Consider the following 24,678-nt stretch of genomic DNA (forward strand, 5'->3'; position numbering starts at 1 on the left):
TGAGTTTTCTTTTTCGTTTTTATTTCTTTTCTGGAGTAATGAAAATGTTCTAAAAATTGGAAAAAAAAATAATTGTGGTGATGGATGCACAGCTGTATGACAGTACCATGGGCAACTGATTGTACACTTTGGATCTTTGGATAATTCTATGGTATGTGAACAATCTCAATAAAATTAAACTAAAAAAAAATCGAGATGATAAGGCAAAGCCTCAAGCCATCCTCCATTACTCTCATCATTCTCCACCTCTGCCTTTGCTTATATTGCTTCTAGTGCTTAAATTGCATGCCACCTCTACTTTAGCCATGTCTATCAGTTTCACTAAGGCCTATCTTAAGACTTGCCTCCATCCCTCAGTCACACTGATCACTATTTTGTCTCTCCTGAAAGGTTGGTAGTTCCTCAAGGAACCAAAAAAGCATTAATCTGGTGACAATCAAGACTCTGGCCCTGGCCATGACTCTGGGCAAGGCAATGCATCTCTTCGGTATACAAATGAGAAATTTCAATATTTATTGAAAATAATGAGACTAAGTAACACAACTAAGATAACTTGGTTATAGCAGAGGCAAAGGCAGAATTGAAACCTAACTCCTCTGTCTATGGATAGCTCTTTCCACTACAGTGTTTGTGGCTGCTCTCAGACCTTGTACTTGCCAATCATGAACAGATTTATTTAGGCTATCATTGAAGACAGAAATAGAAATCAAAAGATTCTATGAGTTTGTATTTGGGGGGCAAGTTGCCCCAACTTTACAGTCTAATAAGAGGGATATTCTTGTGGGTTTACACATTCTGATTCAGAGGCTGTGCTTTTAAAGAAAGTGTAGGGTAAGTCATTTAATTCTATTTTAACAAAGAAGTTTCAAAAGGCTAGGAATGTACATTTGAATTCAAGTACAGTTTAAGGTACAATGGGTTAGCATATTGGAGAACACAGCAATAGTATTTATTCATCTCAGGTACTTCTCAGTAGTAATTAACCTGGGCCATGATAACAACTCTATTAGACCCACTTCTCTTGTGGCTAATGATATTGTGCTATCTGCTACAGTATTTTTCTTTTACTTCATTTTAAACAAAACACTTAATACAATGTTGCAAGCATTACCATTTTGTAGCTGCTTCACTTTCCTCCTTGCAATAAAAAAGCAACAGTATTGAGGCAAAAGCATTACCTTTATATTTTTACTCATGGAGATTCAACTCCTATGAAAATCCTGGGCAGCAGTTTAGATCTTCTCCACTTTTTGGTAGGTTTTCTACCCCACCAATTAAGAGAAGTAACTATTTCCTCCAAAAAGAATACAGGAGGGTTTTTAGGGTACTTCTCTGTCCTGATACATATTTTTCCCCACACTGTATATTTGTGTACAAGAAAAGATATTTTATCACAGAGAGTTCTAACTTTTTTTGGGGGGGGGGTGCATAAAGGGAGAACTTTGGACACTTTTGGTAGTCTGGTGAAAACTAGAGACCTGTTTTCAGAATGACATTTTTTAAAATGCATAAAACAAAATTCAAGTGACAAAGTGAACAGGTACTGAATCATATAAGGGAGCAGAACTAACTAGGCCTGTTAGCAGGTAGGCGCTGACCTGGATGATGTCAAGGCAATGCAAAGACTCTCTTCTTGCATTCCCCCAAATCCTCTTCTTCTTGTCCACTCATGCTTGAAATCCCTTAAGAGAGCTTGGCTTCTTTGGTTTAATTACATAGAAGATTTGCTCTTGTTAAAAAGCAAATACCAATGGGAGAGGTAATAATCTGTGCCAAAAATTTTGAAATTTCTTTTCCTGGAGTAGAATCTTTTTTCTAAATACAATCTTAAATAGAATGCTGATATGTAAAGTAAACACAAATTTTTATAAGAATGTAGTATAATTTTTATGTGTTCAGTTTTATATATAACAAAGTCAACTGGAAAAAATGAGGCTGTTTTGATGAAGGCAAATTATGAAATCAAGAGTTATAGATAATAATTGTGGTCTTATGTCCATCACAGCATACAATTTATTTTTTATTTTGCTTGCACAAGATAGAGAAAATCCCAATGTAATCAGCTAAGTAATTTCAAATAGATAACTTTCTTATACCACATATAATCTTAGTATATTTCTCAATTAAAATTTTTTTATCTTCATTTTATTGAGATATATTCACATACCACGCAGTCATACAAAACAAATCGTACATTCGATTGTTCACAGTACCATTACATAATTGTACATTCATCACCTAAATCAATCCCTGACACCTTCATTAGCACACACACAAAAATAACAAGAATAATAATTAAAGTGAAAAAGAGCAATTGAAGTAAAAAAGAACAGTGGGTACCTTTGTCTGTTTGTTTGTTTGTTTCCTTCCCCTATTTTTCTACTCATCCATCCATAAACTAGACAAAGTGGAGTATGGTCCTTATGGCTTTCCCAATCCCATTGTCACCCCTCATAAGCTACATTTTTATACAATTGTCTTCTCTCAATTAAAATTTAAGGTAGTAAGGATTTTTTTTTTGTTTCAAAATAGAAACACTAACAATATCTAATGATGGCTCATATTCCTTAATACTTAAGGATTAGTTTATAAGAACTCAATTTGAAGGGATTTGACAAATAGATTTCATAATTAATTTGAATCCTGCCCCCCTCTACTTACTGCATAACTTTAGGCAAGTAGCTTAATCTTAATTTCAGTTTCCTCATCTATCTTCACAAACACTTTCTGAGACTCTTTTAATAATTCCTCCAATGGCTTATTCAGCCATCCATCCATTTTCCAGATCTTTTTCTGAATATTAGGCCAAGATCCCTTTACATAGCTGACCTTTAGCATTCTCTGGGCCACAGGATTATCGGGGTCCATTCCTGAGTATTTCTTCACCTGGTCCCTCAACCTTTGCATGTAAGCTGAGGGGGTCTCATCTTTTTCCTGATTTACCTCAAAGGCCTTACTTAGGTTCTGGGATTTGGATACAGCCAATTTTATTTCCAATATAAATAGTTCTCTAAGATCTTCCATGTGTGTTCTAGCCCCCTGATCATTATTATCCCAATTGGGGTTCACACTGGGGAACTTCTGCTCTGCTGCCATCACCCCTTGTCCGGGCAGGTGCTACCTCTCCCATTCTCTCATAGCCCCCCTCCTCACTATTCCCCTTTCCTCTCCTGTAAAGAGGATATTTAGTATGGACATAAGTTTGGACCAGGTATATAAACTGGGGCCTAAGAATCGATCTAATTGTTCGGCTAGCCTTACTGCATCTTCCATTAATGATTTTATTTCCCTCTTCAAGTTCTTTACTTCTGTACTTGTCAATGGAACATTTACATAACCAATTTCTCCTGATCTAATAGGTACTTCTCTGAGAGGGTACAGAAACTTAGCAGGTTTATATGCTCTCACCCTCCTCTCCTCAGAAGCCTCTGGAAACAGAAAGTTCCAGATATTTTTCTTACACTGTTCCAGTTCTTTTCTTAACCTGTGGGTGGGTTGTAACTGGTGGAGCAGTTGGCACCGATTGGCTTTCCAACTGCCCCTCCCATTTCCCAGGGGTGTGGCCTGGTTCCATTGAATCTTTAGGGCTTAAGGTTTCCTGCCCCAGTGGGGGAGGGGAAGCATAAGGCAGGGGAAAGCTTAACAAAGGATTCCAGGTTTTCATTTCTAAAGATTCAGTCTCTGAATCTGGGTTCTTAACTTTCATGGTATAAAAACTGGTCTTTTTTCCCTGCAGCCTGCACATGGCATAGTCAGATTTTTCCTTGGAAGAAGGTTTCTTTTTATTAACATAATGCACGAGGTCAGCACAAAGCCATTCCTCATCTGCCCTGTATTTTGGCCAGAATACATCAGGCAGCAAAATGCTTTCTCTTGTCCAAACATAACGATAATATTTCTTTTTATCCTTTCCCTTGGTCTGATCACTTTTGGCCCAATGTTTCAACATTGTCCCCAATGGACTATCCAGAGGAATGTTCCCAGGGGACCCTACAGGTACCCCTTTCTTTTTTTTCCCCCGGCCGGCCAACTGCCTCTATTCCCCATTCTGAGTCTTGTCTGGGCGTCTTTCCCTCAGGATTAGCCTCAGACTTACCAGAATGTCCCCACCACCAAGGTAATACTTAATAGACCTATTTCCTTACCTTGGTCTGTGCACAGAGTTACCTGGTGGCTGCGAGACACATTTTTCCTTCCCCTTTTCTTGTCCACAATCGGCAGACCTAAGCATCTGATCGCGGGTCTCACCAGCAGTTAGAGGTGGGCCCCCAACGACGGAGTCCGAGACCGCTCAAAGGGCGGGACACGCCTTCCCTTCTTCTGTCCTGGGGGTCCTCCTCGATGCTTTGGATCCCAGATAAGCCCTCAAGAAATTGTGAGAAATAAGCACTCTTCCTAAAAGGAATAAAAGCTTATCCAATGGTGGAGAAGAAAAGAATTTATTTACGATCTTGCAAGAACCGGTGCCTAACCAAAATGTGGGGAGGTTGGCACACAGAACAATAGACCCAGAAGTATTTATTCCCTACACCTAACCGCACATCCCTCCCGTTTCTCCATTGGATGGATACTTTAGAGGTTACATTCTATTCGACAAGCCTAACTAACCCACGCAAATTTGAAACATGCAGCCCACCCAAATTGGAAACATTTGAAAAAAAAGTCTCCTATGCAAAATTGGAACATTTGAAACAAGTCTCCACCCCTCTTTCCTTTGTTCTTGAACTGCAGAGCCAGTCTGAGCTAGTTTGGTAACAACTTATGAAGCTGTTTAAGGAACATCTACCCCCCCCCCCCAGTCTCCATCTTGCAAAGACAGTGGGCAGATAAACAGGAGGACCGGCCACCAATTATAGCTTGGCTTCTTGACCCTCTGCCATTCCCCTGAGCTGCCCCCACCCTATGTGAAACCTAAACTTAATCTAATTCTCACATACCTTACAAGTGTAAGAGTTAAATAAGGTAACATACATAAAACACTTAGCAAAGTATCTGCATACTTAATAAATGCTATTATTATGGAAGGGGTGAATGGCCAAAAGTAGTTTTCAAATACATCATGTGACATTTTAAGAAGTTCAATCACGTCCCATTTAAATTTCTTTTCAAATATCTCAGCATTCTTCTCTTTCAGATATGCACTTGGTGTTTCAAAACAATCTAATTTTGTTTTGCATGTTGAGCCCAGATTTTATCGATGGGTTGTTGTTTACCTTTTATCTCCAGCAATAAACAAAGCAACACTGCAACCCTGCATTTCCAAATGGAGATTGCCCAGTTCCTTTCAAATCAGGTGAGAACCAAGTCAAACTTAAAATGAGCAATGAAACGATCTATAATGCTATATTATCATGGTGTGACAATGTATTATTGTTAAGGCACAGCTGTCTATTATGCTGTGACAAAAGTATGCACAAAGGAACTGCTTTTGCTGGTGGCACACATATACTGAAATGCATGTTTGGTGTGCTTACTAAGGGACCAAGCATTGTTTTAAGCACTTTACATGTATTAGCTCATTTAATCTTCACTTATTTCCTTGTATAATTTTTAGGAAAGTGTATATGAGCATATCTGAATTTCAAAATATGACCAGTATAAAGCTACATCCAACCTAATAAAAAACACCTTTATAAGAAATTCAAATGTATGCACACACACACACACAGAGTTCATCTGAGAGAACAAATTAACCCATTCATGTTTTCCAGTGCATTAAAGTTTGGTGTCTAACTTAAGTATGTATGTATTGTTCTTCATTACATTTTAAAATAGCTTATATATCATAAAAATGAAATTTTAATTAAATGCTTGCAAATCCCCTGAAACTCATCTGGGGTTCTCTGGATCAATTAAAAAACCACAGCACTAAGCACTATTACTCATTTATATTGGAGTGTGAAAGGAACGAAATCAGATCTTTTCTGAAACCATGAGGTGAAGAAGGGAGAAGGAAGTCTGGGATTTTTAATATTAATTCACTTTTCAGGAAACCAGGGACCTTATCAAACACCTCCTCTGTCCCAGAAAAGTTAATATATTATCTGTAATTCTCATCACACCCTTGCCTAGTAGGAATCCTGATTTTATAGAAAAGGAAACTGAGGACCCCAGATGTTCATTTATTCACCTAGGGTTACACAGCTGGCACTGGCAGAGATAAGACCCAAACTCTAATTTACTCAGCTCCAAACCCTCCCACCACACCAGGCTGTCTCCTTTCTAGCCTCCCCCATTTTATAAACCAGGAAAATGAGAATAAGTGAGGTAGAGCAACTTGTTCCTGGAAACAGCTAGCTAGTGGCAGAATTGTAACAAGAATCCAGGAGCCAGGATGTTCCACTAGGCAAATCCTATCAGATGAGCCCAGTGGAAGGATGTCTTATGCAACCAAATCTAATAGGACCAGCAAAAGAACTTCACATCTAAACAAAATCAGGCTACATAGCTTCAATGCAGAGACTGGACAGATGAGGGGTATGGCAACCCCAGACCTAAGCAAAACAGGCCTGCAGATCTTTGGTGCACATCAGTCTGCATGACCTAGGCAGCTAAATGTTTGGCCTATTGTCTTTGTAAGCCAGTAAAGAGAAAAAGGGTAAATTGATCTTAAAATGTAACTTTATGGGAAGCAGGCAGGAAGTGAGAGGCTCTTAGTCTCACAAAAAGAGCAAAATGTAATTGTTCAAGTGTTATTCTAGTCCTTCCTGCACCACCCCCCAGGTCAGAATGACCTATTCCTGCATCTATGCTCCCCCCACCCTTAGGAAGGCCTTTGTCTTAAACCCTTATAAAAGGCTTTCTGCCCTTTTTGCATCGTTTGGTTGTCTTCCCTCCTGCCCCGGCTCAGAGAGCTGTCATGTTCTCTCCACAACTTCTCACCCTGTAAGTAAGCCCTGAATAAAAGTTCATGCATCAGAAAATGCTCGTTGTCTTCTTTGGCCTTTGGACTGGCATGGCCCTCTTGGGCTGTGACAAGGGGACAAATAGGTTTTCTCCAGATTACCTGTTATGTGCAAAACACTGCGTGTGGTGTGGTGGGAGATTTGAAAAAACAAACAGAACAGACGAGGTCTTTGTCCTCATATCTCTGTGAGAAAGAAGGCATAATCACATGAAATATTAAATAGAATCCCTAGAAGAGACCTCAGCAATATTTTGGTTCCCTCCTCTGACTTCTACAATCATGTAAGTTTAAAAGACAATATAAAACCTGGCCCAGTACAATATGTGAATATTGCCAATAGTAAAAATGGACATTTGCAGAGCATTTCCTATATACCTGGACCTTTGTGGACTGCTTTGAGTTATCTCATTTAAATCTCACTACAGTCCTGAGAGATAGATACTATTATCATTATTTGACAGATGAGGAAATGGAGACTTTCTCTAGGAGATCCCCCATCTACAAAGAATTGGCACCACACAATCTGACCTGGAATCACTATGCTAAGAGCTAAAAAGTGCTCTGAGTTCAGCATAGGATTGGTTTGGGAATGTATGCAGGATGTCAGCAGAGAAACTGAAGAAACATGGCATTCTAAAGAAGCTGGAGAACTCACTACAGTTAGATTTTTTAATATTAACATTAATTGACCCTCTCCACTCCCAGAGTAACTGGCTTTTATGAGAGAGCTACATACCAGTCAGTGATAACATCACTCATTTTCTTCAGCTTTTCCACTGCTTCAAACTGATAAAGAATTAAAATTCTAAATAGCAACAACACCATATAAATGCAATACACCACCATATTGATGGAATGCTTTTTATAAAAGGCTGTCAATTGTGAGGAACATGGAAAGTTATTGTTGTTCTCCTTGAAAACTCTTTTTAAAAACAACCCAAAGAGAAAGCTCTCTTTAAGTGAAAGAAGTGGGGATGTTGTACATGTCATCACAGTCCTTGGGTAATGACTGTGTGTCATAAATAGGATCTGGCATTTCAGAATGTCCTTAAAGCTATTTGCTTTAGTTCAACTAATTTAATTTACCAAATGCTCCTGGGAAAGGGGGGAGGGGAAACAAGATGCTGACTCCACACATCCTGAAAAGTCAACTTTTTTTTTTTTTTAAGCTGCTCTCAAAGAAATTACATGCAATTGTTGTCTGCTGGCTTCCCCAAACTCTACCTCTGTCAAAATTCTGCCCCAGCAGGTGTGAGAAACAATAGATGCCGAACTTGAGTGAATATCCACATCTGTTTTTGGAAAAAGGGAACAGAAGCAGCACAGAAGGAAGTAAAAGAGATAATTGCTGGCTTGAACTACAATACATTTTAGCTGTGGGCAGAGGGCCAGCTTACAGCAGGAGGAATATGCAGGCCCATCTTATTGGAATTCAGGGGTGGGCCTCCATTCTTGTCCGGAGACAGCTGTAAACCAGCAGCCCATAGCATCACAATCAGGCACTGAGTTTTGTCAAGGAATGCTGATATGTACAGAAGCAGCTTTGTCTGCTTCAACTGCACCCCTGCCTAGTGAAGTGACAGTCAATCTCTGATTCCAGATGACAAGAACTGGATAAAAACCTAAAACAAATGGCGACCTTTCAAAAGATTAATTTGTTTACCAACAAAATGTTCCCTCTTTGTCATTTGAGATGGGGGTGACCTTCACTTTCCCATATCGAGGCTGAAAGGATGCTGACTATAGTCATGTTAAGTTAACTCCATCGCAGCAATTATTCCCTTTTTTATTTTTAGTGACAAGAAGGGTTTATTAATTCGCTCTGCTTCTTGTTATGGTTTATAAATGCAACAAGCACATTCTGAATTACTGCAGTGTAACATCAATTTGTTTAAATCTAATTCTGCCACCGCTGCCAAATTATCTTGTGACTGTAATTGTGGCCATATGCATGGGCTTAAAACACAATCATGTTTTGAAATCGCCCTTCTATCTCCCCCTTCTCTGCCCCCACCTCTTACTTTTGGAGCTTCTTCTAATCATTTGACATTAACACAATTGCCTCACTTTTCATTACTTTATCATCTCAGAAATGAATGTGCTTTCAGTGAGAGAGAGATTACTATGTACAACCCAAGTGAAACAGTGAAGAATGAAACTGTGATTTGTGAAGTGTGGTTGCTACCCAACTAAGTTAGTGAAAAACACTGCATAACATATGACTCATAAAATCTAGAAATCATAATAGTATTAAATTCAACCTCATGAATAAATAAAAGATTCTAAGTTTACATTGCATTATATATTTATTTATTTGGAAAATGGGACCAAAGAACTGGTATAATTCTACTGCAACTCATATCTTGCCAAAAAGAAAAATGTTTCTATGATTCTTTTCTAGGTCATAACAGTTATAATCAGAGTTATTTGTGCAGCAACTCCAAGCAATGTTTTGCTTGGCTGTTTTGTTATGCATTCATAATCTTTCTTTTAAAATTCATATTTTTAGATACATGTTTCAAGCCTTTTAAGAAACCCTTTTTATTTAACAAAAATAAATCAAAGTCAAATTTTCTGTAGATCTTTTAACGTGTTGCATTATAAAGTCTAACTGGAACTAAATGTCAGTGGGCAAATATGAACCGTGTCAGGGATTTCTTCTCGGCTCCTCACATACATAAAGACCTACTCAAAAACACGTCAGAAGGGTTGGTTTTTCATTTAGCAGATTTAAGATGTTGAAAAAAAAATCAGTCAGTTTCACTTTTAATACTTTTCTGTAAACTGATTTTACATAAGAAATACAAAATACAAATTTCTGAAGGCAAATTTGTGATATGAGAGTGTGTATATGGGGTATAGGTGTTTTCACTGCACTAAAAATCCTTATAAAGTCAGCCCCTTATTAAGAGACATGGAGAAAATAGCAACTTCTAGGAAGTAATAATATAAGTTGGCTACATATTCAGATTTGCTTTGTCACAAATGTCTAGGATTATTTACAGGCTTTTGACAAGCTTTGCAAGTTTCATAAGAGAAAGGAAACAAATGACCCTCACAACCAAATAATAATCCCCTTTGTGTGTTTAGAGTGATTCTAAAAAAATGATTAACCTTGATGCTACTTTTCTAATTGACTATATATCACAATGCTAGATGCATGACTTCGAGTTTGGGTAAGTGCTTTCAAACATATTTTTACAGGTGGTAAGTCACAACTATTGATTCACAAACACTACATGATTATTTAAAACCAACACCTGAATATTTCTCTCACAGTATTTTTTGCACAATTCTTCTATTTTATAAATCCAAAAGGAAAAGACTGTTTTTCAGCTCGTACCATTATATATCCATATCAACATAAACAACAAGGTCAACCATTTGAACGAAATGCCAAGAGTTAATTTGAGCAAAATGGACATAATGCACGTGCATTTTAAAGTGTTCTCATGTAGGTTTTTATGGAGTCAAGTTTTATGAAAAAAATGGATCATTATTACAGTAAACAAGTATTCATTATCTATATGTCATACAAAGCAAAGTGTTTTCCCAAATCCTCTGCATTTAAAGTACACAAGTACAGTTCCTAGGCACTCATTCTATTTGGGAATTTAAAAATATATAATAAATGACTAGAATTCTGCCTTAAATTTTGGATACAACTGGATATAACTTTGAATTCTCTATTTATATCTGAATCTTTACTCAGATTCATTAAAAGAAAGCATAAGCCCATCAAATCTAAAGGCATGCGTTTTAAAACTTCAATACTCATCAGAGAAAGTTTGCATGAAATACAGCAATTGCTTTAGGCTACAAAGCCTCTGCACTCCACCAGCTAAGCCAATATTAATTCTAGATTGAAGGAAAAAAAACAACAACAAAAGAGAAATCTGCTTCTGTCTGAAGAGCCAGAGAAAGAATATTTTTATTTCAAGGGCTTTGGGCTCATGGGAAACAGATAAAAACAATTTCACATTATTCACAGTGACATTTTAAATAAAGTTTCAGCAGGAAAAAAAATATCTAACTTTCTGGTTATTTCTTAGGCTATTAAAGTATTTCTATGATAAAGTGCTTTTAAATCAAACCTGTTAGAATAACATAATGCACATATAATGAAACAAAAAATGTATTTCAGGGTTACATGAAAGAAGTAGGTAGTTGAAAATTTCCATGTAGGAAATTTGGAAGATTAATCTAAAAGACTATTATGCTGGTTAGAAATGACTTTGCAATTTAATTCTGAAATTAATTTTTATTTCACTTAAGTATACATTTAAGAGGTGCTGAGAGAAGCCAAAGGTTAAAAATGTATACACGTGACCTTAGTAATTTAAAATACATTTAAATATTTTTAGTACTAGAAATGATTTCAAATAAATTAATTTCCCAATTGAACTGAAGGCTGCTCTTAGTTCTTCTAAGAAAATCACACAACATAGAGGAAGTAAAATGCTTGCTTTGGGACACTTAGCAGCAAGTCAAAGGCAAAAATAGGCACAGACTCTGAGATCTCTGAATGCCAGTCTCCATTTGATTATTTTTCCCTCTCATCATTTTGTTGACAAAAAGGATTAGTAATCCCTGCTTGCTTCAGACTTAGAAAAATTTTCTTAAATTTTTACGTACTGTTTGAGTATATATCCTTGCAGCTGATGCTGTGCTGTTGTTTTCTTTTGCTATTTCTAGTGGTAAGCCTACTATCAAAGACACAAAACATTTAAAGTTCCTCTATTAATTATTTTTGTTGTTAAATTATATCCACCTTATTAAAATTATGGTACCAGATTATTTAAGAATATCAATAAATAAAACAGAGAAATTCAAATGAGCTACCAATCTTTTAAAATAGGTTTACATTTTCTTAATCAATTCAAATTAACAGAATGAAAGTCACTCCATTTTATCAGCAAAAAATTACAAGGACAAAAGGATTGCATCTTTCCTTAAAATCTACGTTAATCTTAGACTACTAAAAAATGATTTTTAATTCTTAAAAAAATTAAGAGCTCATTAAAACAACTCATTACTTACACATGTTTTTCTCTGATTAATATATGGCAAACTGATTCCATAGTTCGCATTTACAGCAGCTCTGTGGTGGGTGTTTTCAGGATCCTGCATGATTTTTACATTCAATCCTATCTTTTGCTGAAACAAAGAAACAAAGAAACTTTCATGCTGGATGAACAAAAATGCTTACTAATATACTCTATCCTCAAAGGAGTACAAATTCTCTGAAAATGATTATTTTAATGTAATTCTCACTGGAAATATATATATATATATATTTGGATCTTTTATTTAGGCTGTTAATTAGTCATATTTATTCACAGAAAAGGAACTTTCCACAGATCTTCCTCCATGTATCATACTGTTCACACAAATGGATCCTCAGACGCAATTCCTTTTCTCAAAAATAATGCTAGAAGTCAATCAAGGCAGAAAAAGGCCTAGAATAACTGGTCTTGATTTAATTTTAGCTTTCCAGGTCAAGGATTTTGCCAATGTAATCTATTCTACAAATACACAGGTAGAGGGCCCCCTTGGTCTGTTAATGTCGCCAGTTTCCTCATGGGACATTTTACAGGTAAATCTCAGTTTGGATTTGGTAAATTCACAACAACAAATGTATCTACTCCTTCGCAAAGATTTTGCTATTTTTAACAGTAATTTATGCTTTGATTGAAAAAAAAAGTTTGAACCCTTAATCCTCATTTTAAATGATTAAAATTAGTTATTGCTGAAATGCTTAAAAACGAACAACCAGAGCAGGCAGCACAGTGGTGGTTAAGAAAGAAGCACTGGATAGGTATCAGGAGACCTGGGTTCCAGTCTTGCTCTATCCTGAACTTCCCATATACCGATGTTAGGTAAGTCACTTCTTTGGATGTCTCTTGTCTTATTTGTCAAAAGTGGCAGTTGGACCTGATAGCCTGTTGAGGAATTATCCCCCAGTTTTGATAATCTATGATTTGAGGTTAAAAATATACATTGGTACTTAAGGAATATAGTATTACCAAGTGCTTCTAAAGCCTTTTGTGACTATTTTTTATTGAGATATAATTAGCATACCATAAAATTCGCCCTTTTAAAGTGTGTAATTGTGGTTTTTAGTTATTCACAAAGTTGTGCAACCATTACCACCATCTACTTTCAGAACACTGTCATCACCCCAAAAAGATATTTCATACCCATTAGCAGTCATTCCCCATTCCCCAATCTCCCCAACCCCTGACAACCATGAATTCCCTTCTGTCTCTATGGATTTGCCTATTCTGGACATTTCATATAAATGGAATGATAAAATATGTGGCCTTCGTGACTTATTTTTAGGAGGTTGGGGGTGTTGTGAGCAATCTGAAAAACTTATTTCCTTTCAATTAAGTGTCTTAGTTTTGAGGGTGATCTGATGCAACTGTTAAAATGGCTACAGGAACCAGATATTTCTTTGATAATAAGCATTCATAAATAGCCTATGCTTAAGGTCAAAGTTAAGGGATGCTACAAAAATATCTACGGAATATGCTACCCTGATAAGCTATATCTTGATACAAGGTCCATACGTGCCTTTTATTTTTTTAATAGCAGTTCAGTTTTTTTAACCAAATCTCCAAATAACTGCCCTCAACTGTCCATTTTATTTAACCCATGCAGGGACACAAGTTGCAAACAAGGTGTGTCTATTCTCTTTTCTTTGAAATATATGCAATGACAAAAATAATGTAGTGCCTAATTAAAAATGGCTTGCCTTCCGTGGGTAACCCACACTCACAGCACTACTCCAGGGTTTTTGCATGGAAGCTGAGTGCTACTTTTATTGAAATTAATACCTGAACATAATTTTTTCCTTCTTAATTAAACTTTCAGAATAATTTCCATTCTACCAAGATCGAAAATTGCTAATATGTATTATAGTGACTGGATGTGGTTTCTGTAATTAGGATGTTTTTTAAAATGTGTGTTCTGGATACAATTGATGGTAATAGCTCCATCTATCATGTCTAAGCTTTGTTAGAAACTTTTTAATTCTGGGATCATTGGCACAGTTCCTTAGTTCTATTATGCTCCATCAACTTTGTGTGGCTACTGGACTGTTGTAGGGAGGAAATGACCAAATAAAGAATCCTTGTTAAAACTGAATTAAAATCTAGTTGCTTTCTGCCTACTCTTCCATTTCTGTGGCACTGGACACAAGTATTTTTAAAAAGAAATCAGTATGTAAATAGAAATCCAACAGGAAACGATGGCTTGTAATAGCAATTCTTTACTGCTGGCCTCTAAAGCAATGGGAAAGGTCTTTCAAATTATTAATATTCTAATAATTGCTATTTTGGCACCATAGCATGTGTATATCAAAATAATATTTGACAAACATGATTCAATTTCTACTTTAAAAACACACTAAAAAAGAAAAGAAAAACATTAAAGTCTAAATCTGAATATTAACATGCTGAATAGTTTCACTGAAATTCACTATCAAATATATTCAAAACCTAAACTTCTACAGATATGTGGGAAAAAACTTCTAAGCTAAGCTGCACTGTCAGACTCAGTAATAAGATTTCTCAAGAAAAACAATGATAGATTTTAAAAACAAAAACAAAATTAATCATTCCTTTAAGCAGAAAAGCATGCTCTGGAAAATGATCATTTTTTACCAAAAATAAAATAAATATCAGAAATAATTTCAGAAATTTTTCTTAAATTGGTCAAGGAAAGACAGTAATTTATTTAATCTATCTTGAGTCACTAAACAATCTAAACTTTGTATACTCTCCTTTTGATAGTAATTACAAGCAGATATATCAAATGTGACTTTCATTTAGACTTTGGTTTGTAAGAACAAAAGTTATTATCAGAGCCAATTACTGTTTTACCTACATGGCTGCACAGATGCAGGGAGCTCAATTTTCATCTCATCAGTGATTCTGTGGTATTTATTTTATCACTATGCCCACAAAGCTATATAAGAAGGAAATAGCTTATGCTATTAAAACTAGGGTTTGAATATAAAAGGCTAAGGTTTCTTTTTGAAGAAGTTCTGAATTAAAAACACTAGGCAGCATGTAATGCCAACTCCCCAGACATGGGCAGACCATAAAATGACACACATCTGAGCAGTAGATCCCACACAGAGTAATCAAAATTGAAATGCTTCACAAACAAAAGTTGACGCAGGCTATTTACTAAGATACAGTATTAGTGGCATAACATTATTCTCAACAGTGTTTGCTACAAACAATGCCTTCTAAAGTGGATATTGCTTAATATCTTATTCCTACTGGTTAAAGATACCTGCTGTTTAATCTCAAAACCAGAGAAAATGAAAAAAAAAAAAAAAAAAAGATCTACTTGAATTGAACACTCCGAGCCCCTCAACTTACTGTATTTAGTGGAAAGAACAATGGATATCAAGTCCTAGTTCTTCATTTTCAAGCCATATGATCTTGGTTGAGTCATTTCACCCCCGGGGCTTCAGATTTATCATTTGTAAAGCTGAGCAATAATGCCTACCCTCACAGGGCTGTTGGTGAGGTTTAAGTGACTAATATAAAAGTAACTTGCAAATTATAAAGTACTGTTCAGAACCTAATTTGAAGGGGCTGCCGCTAGCCAAAAAATAATGGCTGCAATGGACTGAAACCCTTAAAATATACAAAAATCTATGAGTTCTTAATAGTATTTTCCCCTCCCCCAAAAACCTAATTGATAAAATTGACAAAATGAATCTGAAAATTGTTAAATCAGAGGAAAGAATCAAGCATTTATCCTGCTTTTCCTAAGAAAGTATTTTTCAGATTCACCAAAGTGTTGTTAAAGAAAAGTTCCTCTTTACAGAAGCTAGCAAACACAGAAGGAATGATAGAATTATAAAATCACCACTTTGCAATCCCTAATGAAATAATGTATTTAGGTAAGTATCAGTGGTTGCTCATACTATTAGGTGAAAGGTGTGGGAACTTTATAATGGCTAGATCAGGCCAATAAAAATACTTGGACTCACTGATCAATCTTAACATCATCGAAAAAAGAAAAAAGAAATCGCCTTCTGATATGCTCTAAAAGGAAGTACACAGAACCACCTATGAAGTATTCCTAATAAAATGGTGGAATCTGAATCTGACCAAGCTTCTAGTGAAAATTACCAGTTTTCAAGAAATACTAGGGACATTGGAATATGTTAAATGGCACCATAATTGGCTAAATCCAGACTCGGAAAAATCTCTATGACAAATGATCTGGTTTCTTCAACAAATCAATGAACTTTTTAAAAAGGAGGGAAACTGTTATAGATTAAAAAAAAAAAAAAAAAAGAATGAAAGAAAGAAAAAGGACCCATACTGCAATAGGTATTGCATCCTGATTTAAATAAAAAACTGTAGAAAGACACTTTAAGACAATCGGGGAAAACTGAACATGCATTGGGCATTATGTAATATTAATGAACTATTGTTAAATTTGTTTGGTATGATAGTAGCTTTTAGAAATGTCCTTACTGGAGAATACTAAAATATTTAACAGCAAAATGATACAATATATTTTGCTTAAAAAAAAGGTGGATAGATGAAATAATGGCAAAATTATAGTAAATGTTAAAACTGGGTGATAGCTAATGTTAGACTGGGTTAATTCTATTTTTGTATCTTTTCGAAAGTCAATTTTTTAATAAAGAATCAAAGTGAAAATTAAAGTGCAATTAAAGTGTAACCATTCATTACTTTTTTTTTTTTTAACTTCAGCTCTAACATTCTACGACTCTATGATTTCCCCTCTTATCTCCCTGTTATGGCTAGAAGGATGAACAAGTAGAAGCCCTTCATAATCACAGCATTAGTTAACTCATACTGCTTCTAAATGGCCCAGCTGCTGCCTAAATGCTTTGGGTTCACAAAGCCTTAAGACCTAACTACTTCTATATAGATGTGCCCATCCTGTTTTCTGATTCCTTCAGGAATTGAATTAGAGAATAAGAGAAAGACAGGGAGAGGGAGCTAACATTTATCGAGCTCCTGTTCTGTGCTATGCACTGTAATAGGTATCTCCTTTCAGCTCAGGGTGTTACCATAATCCAACTGATTTATTTACTTATTAAAATGACAAGAAAGAATCAGTTTCTCTGATTCTAAAGCCTCTTTCCATCAAAACATCTTGCCACATTATAAAGAAATACTAGTTGATGCACTGTTGATTCAACTTTCTGTCTGTTCAGCAGTTCGTTTATCCTCTCTATGATCCCCACAGGAACCGCTTTGGCCCATGCCCTCATCGATTATTACATAGATCTGTGAAATGGCCCCTAAAATGGCTCTCCCTGCCTCCTGATTTCCAGAGTGACTGAACCTCTGATTACTAACTAAAATATGTCTCATACTTCTTAAAAACCCTCCAATGGTTTCCCTTAGGGTAGTCTGCCCTGGCCCCTTTCTAATTTCTAATCTCCTCTCCTGCCCTTCCCTCATGATTGTTCTATGCTCCATTCATGCTGAGTGGCCAGCAGGTCCCCACATATATCATGCTGTCTCCACCTCTGTTCCTTGTTCTGGGAATGTCCTCTTTTCTCCTCTTCAGTGTTTTCTGGGCATAATTCTACTTAAACTTGAACTCAGATCAGGTGTGACCTCCCCTGGGAGGCCTCCTCCAACCTCCATCTTTTTTTCTTTAGCCTCAACAAAATTCATTCATTAAAACATTTATTGAGAGCTTACAAGGAGGTGGTGAACAAAAAAGATAAATTCCTGTCCACATTTCAGATTGCCATAGTACTCTAAATAATACAAACTAGGATAATGGAATAGAAAATGATGGGAGGCTACCTTAGGTAGAGTGGCCATGGACAGCCTCTTTGAGGAGATGGCTACTATACTGAGACCTAAATGAAGAAACTGAGCTAGTTATGAAAAGATATGGGAATGATCCAGCAATGAGAAACTGTATGAGAAAAGGCTTGAAGAGGCTGGCCTTAAAAGGAAGGTGGGTACTTCTTCCATTATAACAAGGGAGAAGATACAGAATACAATTCAGATGTAGAAAAACTGATGGATTTGGTAATGGAAAGGTTAGGATTAAATTTGTCTGCATGTGACTGAAAACTAGAATATTGCTTAAACAAGATAGAATTTACTCCTCTCATGTATTTGAAGTCCAGAGGTAGGCTGTCCAGAGTTGGTTTACAGAGCCATGAAGTTGTCAGAGACTAACAACTTCTTTCAGCTCAGCGCTCTACACCCTTAATGTAGGAGCCTCCTTTTCATGGTCCAAGACGGCTGCTAGAATTTCATCCATTACAGCTTCATTCCAGGCAGCAGAACAGAGAAAAGGGAATAAAAGGATCAAAGGGCACAAGTCAGCTATCTCTTAAGAAAGTTTCCTGAAAATTGCCCGTAACACTTCCCTTTATATCTCATTAGCCAGTACATGGTCATATGGCTACATCCAGCTGCAGGAGAAGCTAGGAAACATAGTATTTAACTTGGGCAGCCATATTTCTTCCTAAAACTCAGGAGTTTTATTACGAAGTAAAAGGGAGATAAATATTGGTGTAGGCAACTAGCAGATGGCCACAGAAAATGAGGCAGATCTCATTTATTTTTTTAGTGATCATTAAGGGAGGTCATCAGCTGAAAGTAAGGGGAGTAAGAGCATTAGAGGTTTGAAGAGAGAAAAGAAAATTTGAAATAGCCATGTCAAAGAATGAGAAAGTGAATTTGCTATAGAAAAATGACAGCATATCGGGGCTGAGTTTAGCACCCACTTGAAATTCAGGATCATAAAATTAAAATGAGACCAGCTGGCACAGTTGTGAGATATACTCCAGCCACAGTCAGCTACTCAGGTAAAATACTGAGTTGTTGGATGGTTCGGTTTTAACTAGGCTTGGGTTTAGCCTCCCAAGCACAATGGAGAGAAACAGGAACAGAGGTCCTGAACCACTGAATCAGTTCTTAGGGATTTGACAGAAAATTACAAAAAAATACCTATTGGAGTCTATTCATCTATTTTCACATGCCAAAGTAGACAATTGCTAGCACTGGTTCAGCTGCTCATTCTTCTCTACCATCCTCACAGTGGCGCCTTTTGTTCTTATGCTTCATGCCTCATGGTTGCAAGATAACTGCTACAACTCCATGTCTGTGTTCAAGGCAAAACAGGAAAAAAGGGATATGGGGCAAAGGGACATGCCAGCTAAGACTATCCCCCTTTATCAGGTTGGTTTCTCAGAACAAAACCCCAGAAGACTGCTGTTTAGGCCAAAAGTGGAACACATGGCCACACTTAGTTACAAGAAAGGCTAAGAAATGAGGAATCTTATTCCTTATGGCATGAGCCACCCAGAACAAACTTATGGTTTTATTGGTAATGCAGATGAGGAAATGGATACTGGGTAGGAAACTAACAATTTCTGCTACAACCATGGAATACAGTCTAGCTAAGGAGGAAGAGGACAAAAGACAAAAGTGATACATAGTGAAATAATGAGAGGTTAATGGTTTGAAGGTGGTTATATGGTTGAAGAACTGTTAGAATAATATACTTAAGTATGTGAGCCAGAAGACTGGGCTGTGGAGGTCATAGACTAGTGTGATTGAAATGGATATTACAGATGATGCAGTTACTAGCTATGACAAAACCCAGGCATTAGGCACAGCATCCCCCTCCTCACGCCCCCTGCCCTACAGCCAGAGCATTTTTTTCAAATCTCTATTACAGCACTTACCACACTGTCTATAGAATGCCTGTTTGCAGACTGCAAGCTCCTACAACACTGAGTTTTGCATCTCTAGCACCTTGTACATTAAAATCAAAATATTCGAGGAAATGAAATAACGTACCAGCGACGAAAGGCATTTTTGAGTTTTATTATGTTTCCATTATTCTTACAATATACCACAATGACAATTCTCAGTTTACTGCAGTGTGAGTCAAAGGAGACCTGCTGTCCAATTTTTATGGCACATGGGCCAATTGCTAACCCCATGACCTCCCTTCCCTTGCTGCCACTACTCTCATGAGTTGATGGCCAGGGAATGATGGCTCTCCTGCACAACTAGGAGTCAGCATCTCCTGGCAAGCCAGAAAGAAAGACATTAGAAACCACCTTTGATATGTTGCCAAACTATGGAACATCATATAATAAAATTCAGGTAGTCTTTGCAGTTGTAGTAGTTTATATTTCTGGAAATATGTTATGAGTCAATATATGTAGCTAACTGAATTTTCTTATAGAAAAAATGCTATTAAGGGATCTGGTCCTAAGGGCCCATTTTTTTTTAAAATTCAGTTTTATTGAGATATATTCACATACCATACAATCATTCATGGTGTACAATCAACTGTTCACAGTACCATACTATAGCTGGGCATTTGTCACCCCAATCTATTTTTGAACATTTTCCTTACACCAGAAATAATCAGAATCAGAATAAAAGATAAAAATAAAAAAAGAACACACAAACCACGCCCCCATCCCACCCTATTTTTCATTTAGGTTTTATCCCTATTCTTCTACTCATCCATCCATACACTGGATAAAGGGATTGCGATCCACAGGGTTTTCACATTCACTGTCACCCCTTGTAAACTACATTGTTATACAATCATCTTCAAGAGTCAAGGCTACTGGGTTGGAGTTTGGTAGTTTCAGGTATTTACTTCTAGCTATTCCAATACCTTAAAATCTAAAAAGGGTTATCTATATAATGCGTAAGAATGTCCACCAGAGTGACCTCGACTCCATTTGAAATCTCAGCCATTGAAGCTTTATTTCATTTCATTTTGCATTCCCCTTTTGGTCAAGAAGATGTTCTCAATCCCATGATGCTGGGTCCAGATTCATCCCCGGGAGTCATATCCTGCGTTGCCAGGGAGATTTATACTCCTGGGAGTCAGGTCCCACACAGGGGGGAGGGCAGCAAGATCACCTGCCAAGGTGGCTTAGTTAGAGAGAGAGAGAGGGCCACATCTGAGCAAAAAAGAGACACTCAGGGGGAGACTCTTAGGCACAATTATAAGCAGGTTAAGCCTCTCCTTGCAGCAACAAGCTTCATAGGGGCTAAAGGCCCATTTTTGATGCCCATTTTATATAGAAACAACCCCAAATACCATATTTAGTCATATGTCCCGTTAGCTATAACTTACATACAACAATAATGTATAAATGTCTTTAAAGTAAACCAATCAATGATAAATAATTGCATCTTATAGAGTATCATAATGTATTATACATAATTCTGATGTGGCTTAATAATTGCCATGTTAGTGTCACTGCAAAGAAGCCGAAAATTAAAAGGTCACCTTTATCAGGAGCATTGCACTGAGAATTTTCTTTGGGAAAGTTAAAAGAGACATCTGAGAAAAATCCTAGAGACAGTTAGGGCCATTTGCAGACAAAATCTGGAATTTATTCTACTGACTTTTTCTCTTTTCTTTTTCTGGTTGTAAATTTGTCAGTGGCAAACATAAGAGGGAGCTCAAGTTGGTATATTTTGAACCATGGTAAGGAAAAGCCAGAGCTGTAGGGTCAAATAGACCTGAGTGTGAATTCCAGCTCTGCTATTTCTTAGGTTTAAATTACTATCCTCCCTTAGCATCAGTTTCCTCATCTATAAAATGGGGATAATAATACTTCCCTCCCTCAAAATGTTGTGAGAATGAGATGTGATGTCATCGTGACGGCTAACACAGGCTCCTAAAAGCTTACCCGCTTCTGCCCCAATCTTCGACATCATGTTCTCAATATGGTAGCTTTTTGATCCTCTGCTGAAAAGCTTCCAATGGCTTCTCATCCTGCTCAGAGTAAAATCCAGAAGCCTCACAATGATCTTCAAAATCTGGCTCCCTAATGCTTTTCCTACCTCTCTCCCCCTTGCACACTCCCCTCCAGTTTCCTTGCTGTTCACACTCCTAAATTCAGGATCTTTACATATGCTGCTTCCCCTGCCTAGAATGCTCTTCTTCCAAATGTCCAAATGCCTTACTCTCTCACTTTGGTCAGGTTTCTGCTCAAATGTCACCTTACAAGTGACACCATCTCAACACTTCCTATTTTCCTTCCCCAGCTTTACTGCTCTCCCATCACCATACTATATAGTTACTTTTCCAATTGTCTTTTGTCTGTTTCCATATTATTTATCCCCACCTCTCAGAATGTAAGTACCATGGGAGCAGAGAAATCTGATGTCTAAAGCCTAAAATACTGCCTGGCACATATATTAGGTACATAATAGATACTGATCAGTACGTAACAACAAATAAGAACTTGTTAATGTCTATATAGCACTCACCATGTACCAGATACTGTTATAAATATTTTAGATATGTTAATTATGCTTACAACAGCCCCATGAGGTAGGTTCTATTATTATGCTCATTCTGCATATTAGGAACTGAGCAAAGGGAGGTTAAGTGACTTGCCAAAGTACAGGTAGTAAGTGGTAGAGCCAGGATGCTATCACCTATTGAGAACCTACTCCAAGAAAGGCATTATCTAGGCACTGGTTATGGCAGTGAACTAACCAGAGCCCTGTTGCTTTAGATTAATAGAAACTTAAGAAATAAAATAACCAAATGAAATGGATGAACCTCAACAGATTCTGGTCTGAATAAAAGAACAATAAAAGTCATTCGGGGATAACTGAGGAAATCTGAACATGATCTGGGTATTTGTTATATTCAGGAATTATTGCTGATTTTGTTAAGTGTGATAATGGTACTATAGTTAAGTAGCAAAATAGTTTATTTTTAAAAGATGCATTAAGGGGTAAAATGCCATCATATCTGTATTTTAAAATGCTTCAATAAAAAAAACAATAAAGCAAATATGGTAAAGGCTAACAACTGTTAAGTCTAGGTGATGCAGAAACAATGGTTGTTCATATACGATTCCTGGTATGTGTAAATATTTTCACAATAAGGAGGTTTTTAAAAAACCACAGAATTGTATGCTGTGTGAATATATCTCAACAAAACTGCTTAAAATAAAACACAGAAAAGGGGGAAAAAAGTCCCTACTGTCATGGGGCTTAAATTCTAAGGAAAGGACAGAGCTCATTCTGGCAAAATTTTCCTCCCTGCTATTAAGTGAGGTACAACTCCCGGTGAAAATCTGTGACCCAACTATAACCTTCTCTGACTTTTCCCTTCTCTTTTTCTCACTATATTATTCCTCATACTGTCAAAAATCCTCAAATTTTGAAAATCACTCTCTCAATTAGGTTCAAATTCACAAAATTAAAGATTTTTCACATCTTAGCCACAAAGTTGCATATTGCTTCATCATACTAGATCACAATATATTTTTTATGTTTCACTGTTAAAGGATCCATTTTAACGGATTAATACACGGAATAACTCGAGTAATGAGATGGGTTTATTTCTCCTGCTCCACAGATGTACCAAATGTATCGCACTTCTAAGTGGTCCTTTGATCTAAACAACTTAGGAATTTCTATTTTCAAATTGCCTTCGAACTTAGCTTGCCAGACACAACAAGAAAATCAAATACTTTCTTAGCCTATAAAGTTTTTCTCCTTCTCTTCCTATCTCCTCCTTTTATTGTTTTTATTTCTAACCCTTTCCTTGACAACACAGGTGTCCCAAAGAGGAGTTGGGCTGGTATTCATCCGGCACTAAGACATACTATAAAGAAAAGCCATCATAATATGGCTGAGAAGGAATGGGCGAATAAAAGAGGAAGCAAAAGACTGGTGTGGCAGCTTGATAGAGGCACAAGAACTAGGGATCAAATTCAACTCCATCATAACTAGTTAGGTGACTGTGGACCAGTCACGTTCAATCTCTGAGCTATGGTTTCCTGGTCTGTAAAAGAAGGGGGCTGAACTGGCTATATTTAAGGTACTAATACCTTTAAGAATCTTAGGCTATTAGGGACAAGTACTAGTGAATCTGAGAGGGAAGTAGATCCGAATAGATATAATTTGGGGGCTTTTCCTAGTCCTCTGATCTAAGACAAGTACAGATTATCTATCCGTCCTGTGACTGACTAGAAATACCCAACAGCTCCTTAACAATGAGTCTAAAAACTTCCCACAGTTTGAAAAGTACAAAGTGAAACTAGCTACCTCTAGTAACTGTTCTTTGTCACTAAAAGTATCTAAAATTAAGTCAATGACCACTTATTGAAGATGAGGCTGAAGTGACTCAAGTTATCAGATAGTGTCATGAATTAGATAACTATTAAATTCCCATCCAAATCTAAGATTCTAGGAAATTATAGACTTGGATTGATAATAATAGTAGCTATTGTTGAGCACTTTAATATGGGACATATTGTGCTATTTGGGAAACTACAACTATAGTCTAACTTTTGGAACTGTCAGGGCCTACGTCACATTTTTGGGAATAGTTTCACCTTTCTGCTTTTGCCAGAAGTTATTTTGAATTATATTTGGTGATATATAATTATATTTGGTGATATATACCTATTTAAGGTAGGTATCCTAGCTGAGCAATAGATACTATCTAGTATAAGACATTAATGACAGAAAAATATTGTGTCCCTTCCATGGTAGCTGGTATTGGTGAGAATAATGATTGTCTTTTCTGCAGTGTTTCTTATTGGGGCTGCTACTGATATTTTGAGATACAGTTCTTCACTGGGCAGAATGTCCCACTCATTGCAGAAAGTTTAGGATCCCTGGTACTGACCTACTACAGGCCAGCAATCACAAACATATGACAACCCTAAAAGTTTTGCGCTTCCCTTCCATTTCCCTATGCCTCTAAGGAGGATCACTATATTAAGT

At 36.8% G+C, this 24,678-nt stretch overlaps 1 protein-coding gene and 1 pseudogene across 17 annotated transcripts in view; both read right to left on the minus strand.

The window, feature by feature from the left end:
- LOC119530904 overlaps window positions 1-3,096 on the minus strand; it is a 43,889-nt pseudogene extending 40,793 nt beyond the window's left edge.
- IQCH (IQ motif containing H) overlaps window positions 1-24,678 on the minus strand; it is a 301,965-nt gene that overhangs the window by 228,390 nt on the left and 48,897 nt on the right. For 14 of the 17 annotated variants that reach the window (XR_005216422.1, XM_037833597.1, XM_037833596.1 and 11 more), the window contains one exon: window positions 11,948-12,064. Coding sequence is in view for 15 of the 17 variants with exons in the window: in XM_037833597.1 (XP_037689525.1) it covers window positions 11,948-12,064 (117 nt within the window). In the remaining 2 variants the exon portion in view is untranslated. Of the gene's footprint in view, window positions 1-11,057; window positions 11,614-11,947; window positions 12,065-24,678 lie in introns of those variants that run through there. The other 3 variants (XR_005216423.1, XM_037833591.1, XM_037833599.1) reach the window with 2 other exon arrangements.

Source organism: Choloepus didactylus, chromosome 4 (assembly GCF_015220235.1).
Source record: "Choloepus didactylus isolate mChoDid1 chromosome 4, mChoDid1.pri, whole genome shotgun sequence".
Taxonomy (NCBI): Eukaryota; Metazoa; Chordata; class Mammalia; order Pilosa; family Megalonychidae; genus Choloepus; species Choloepus didactylus.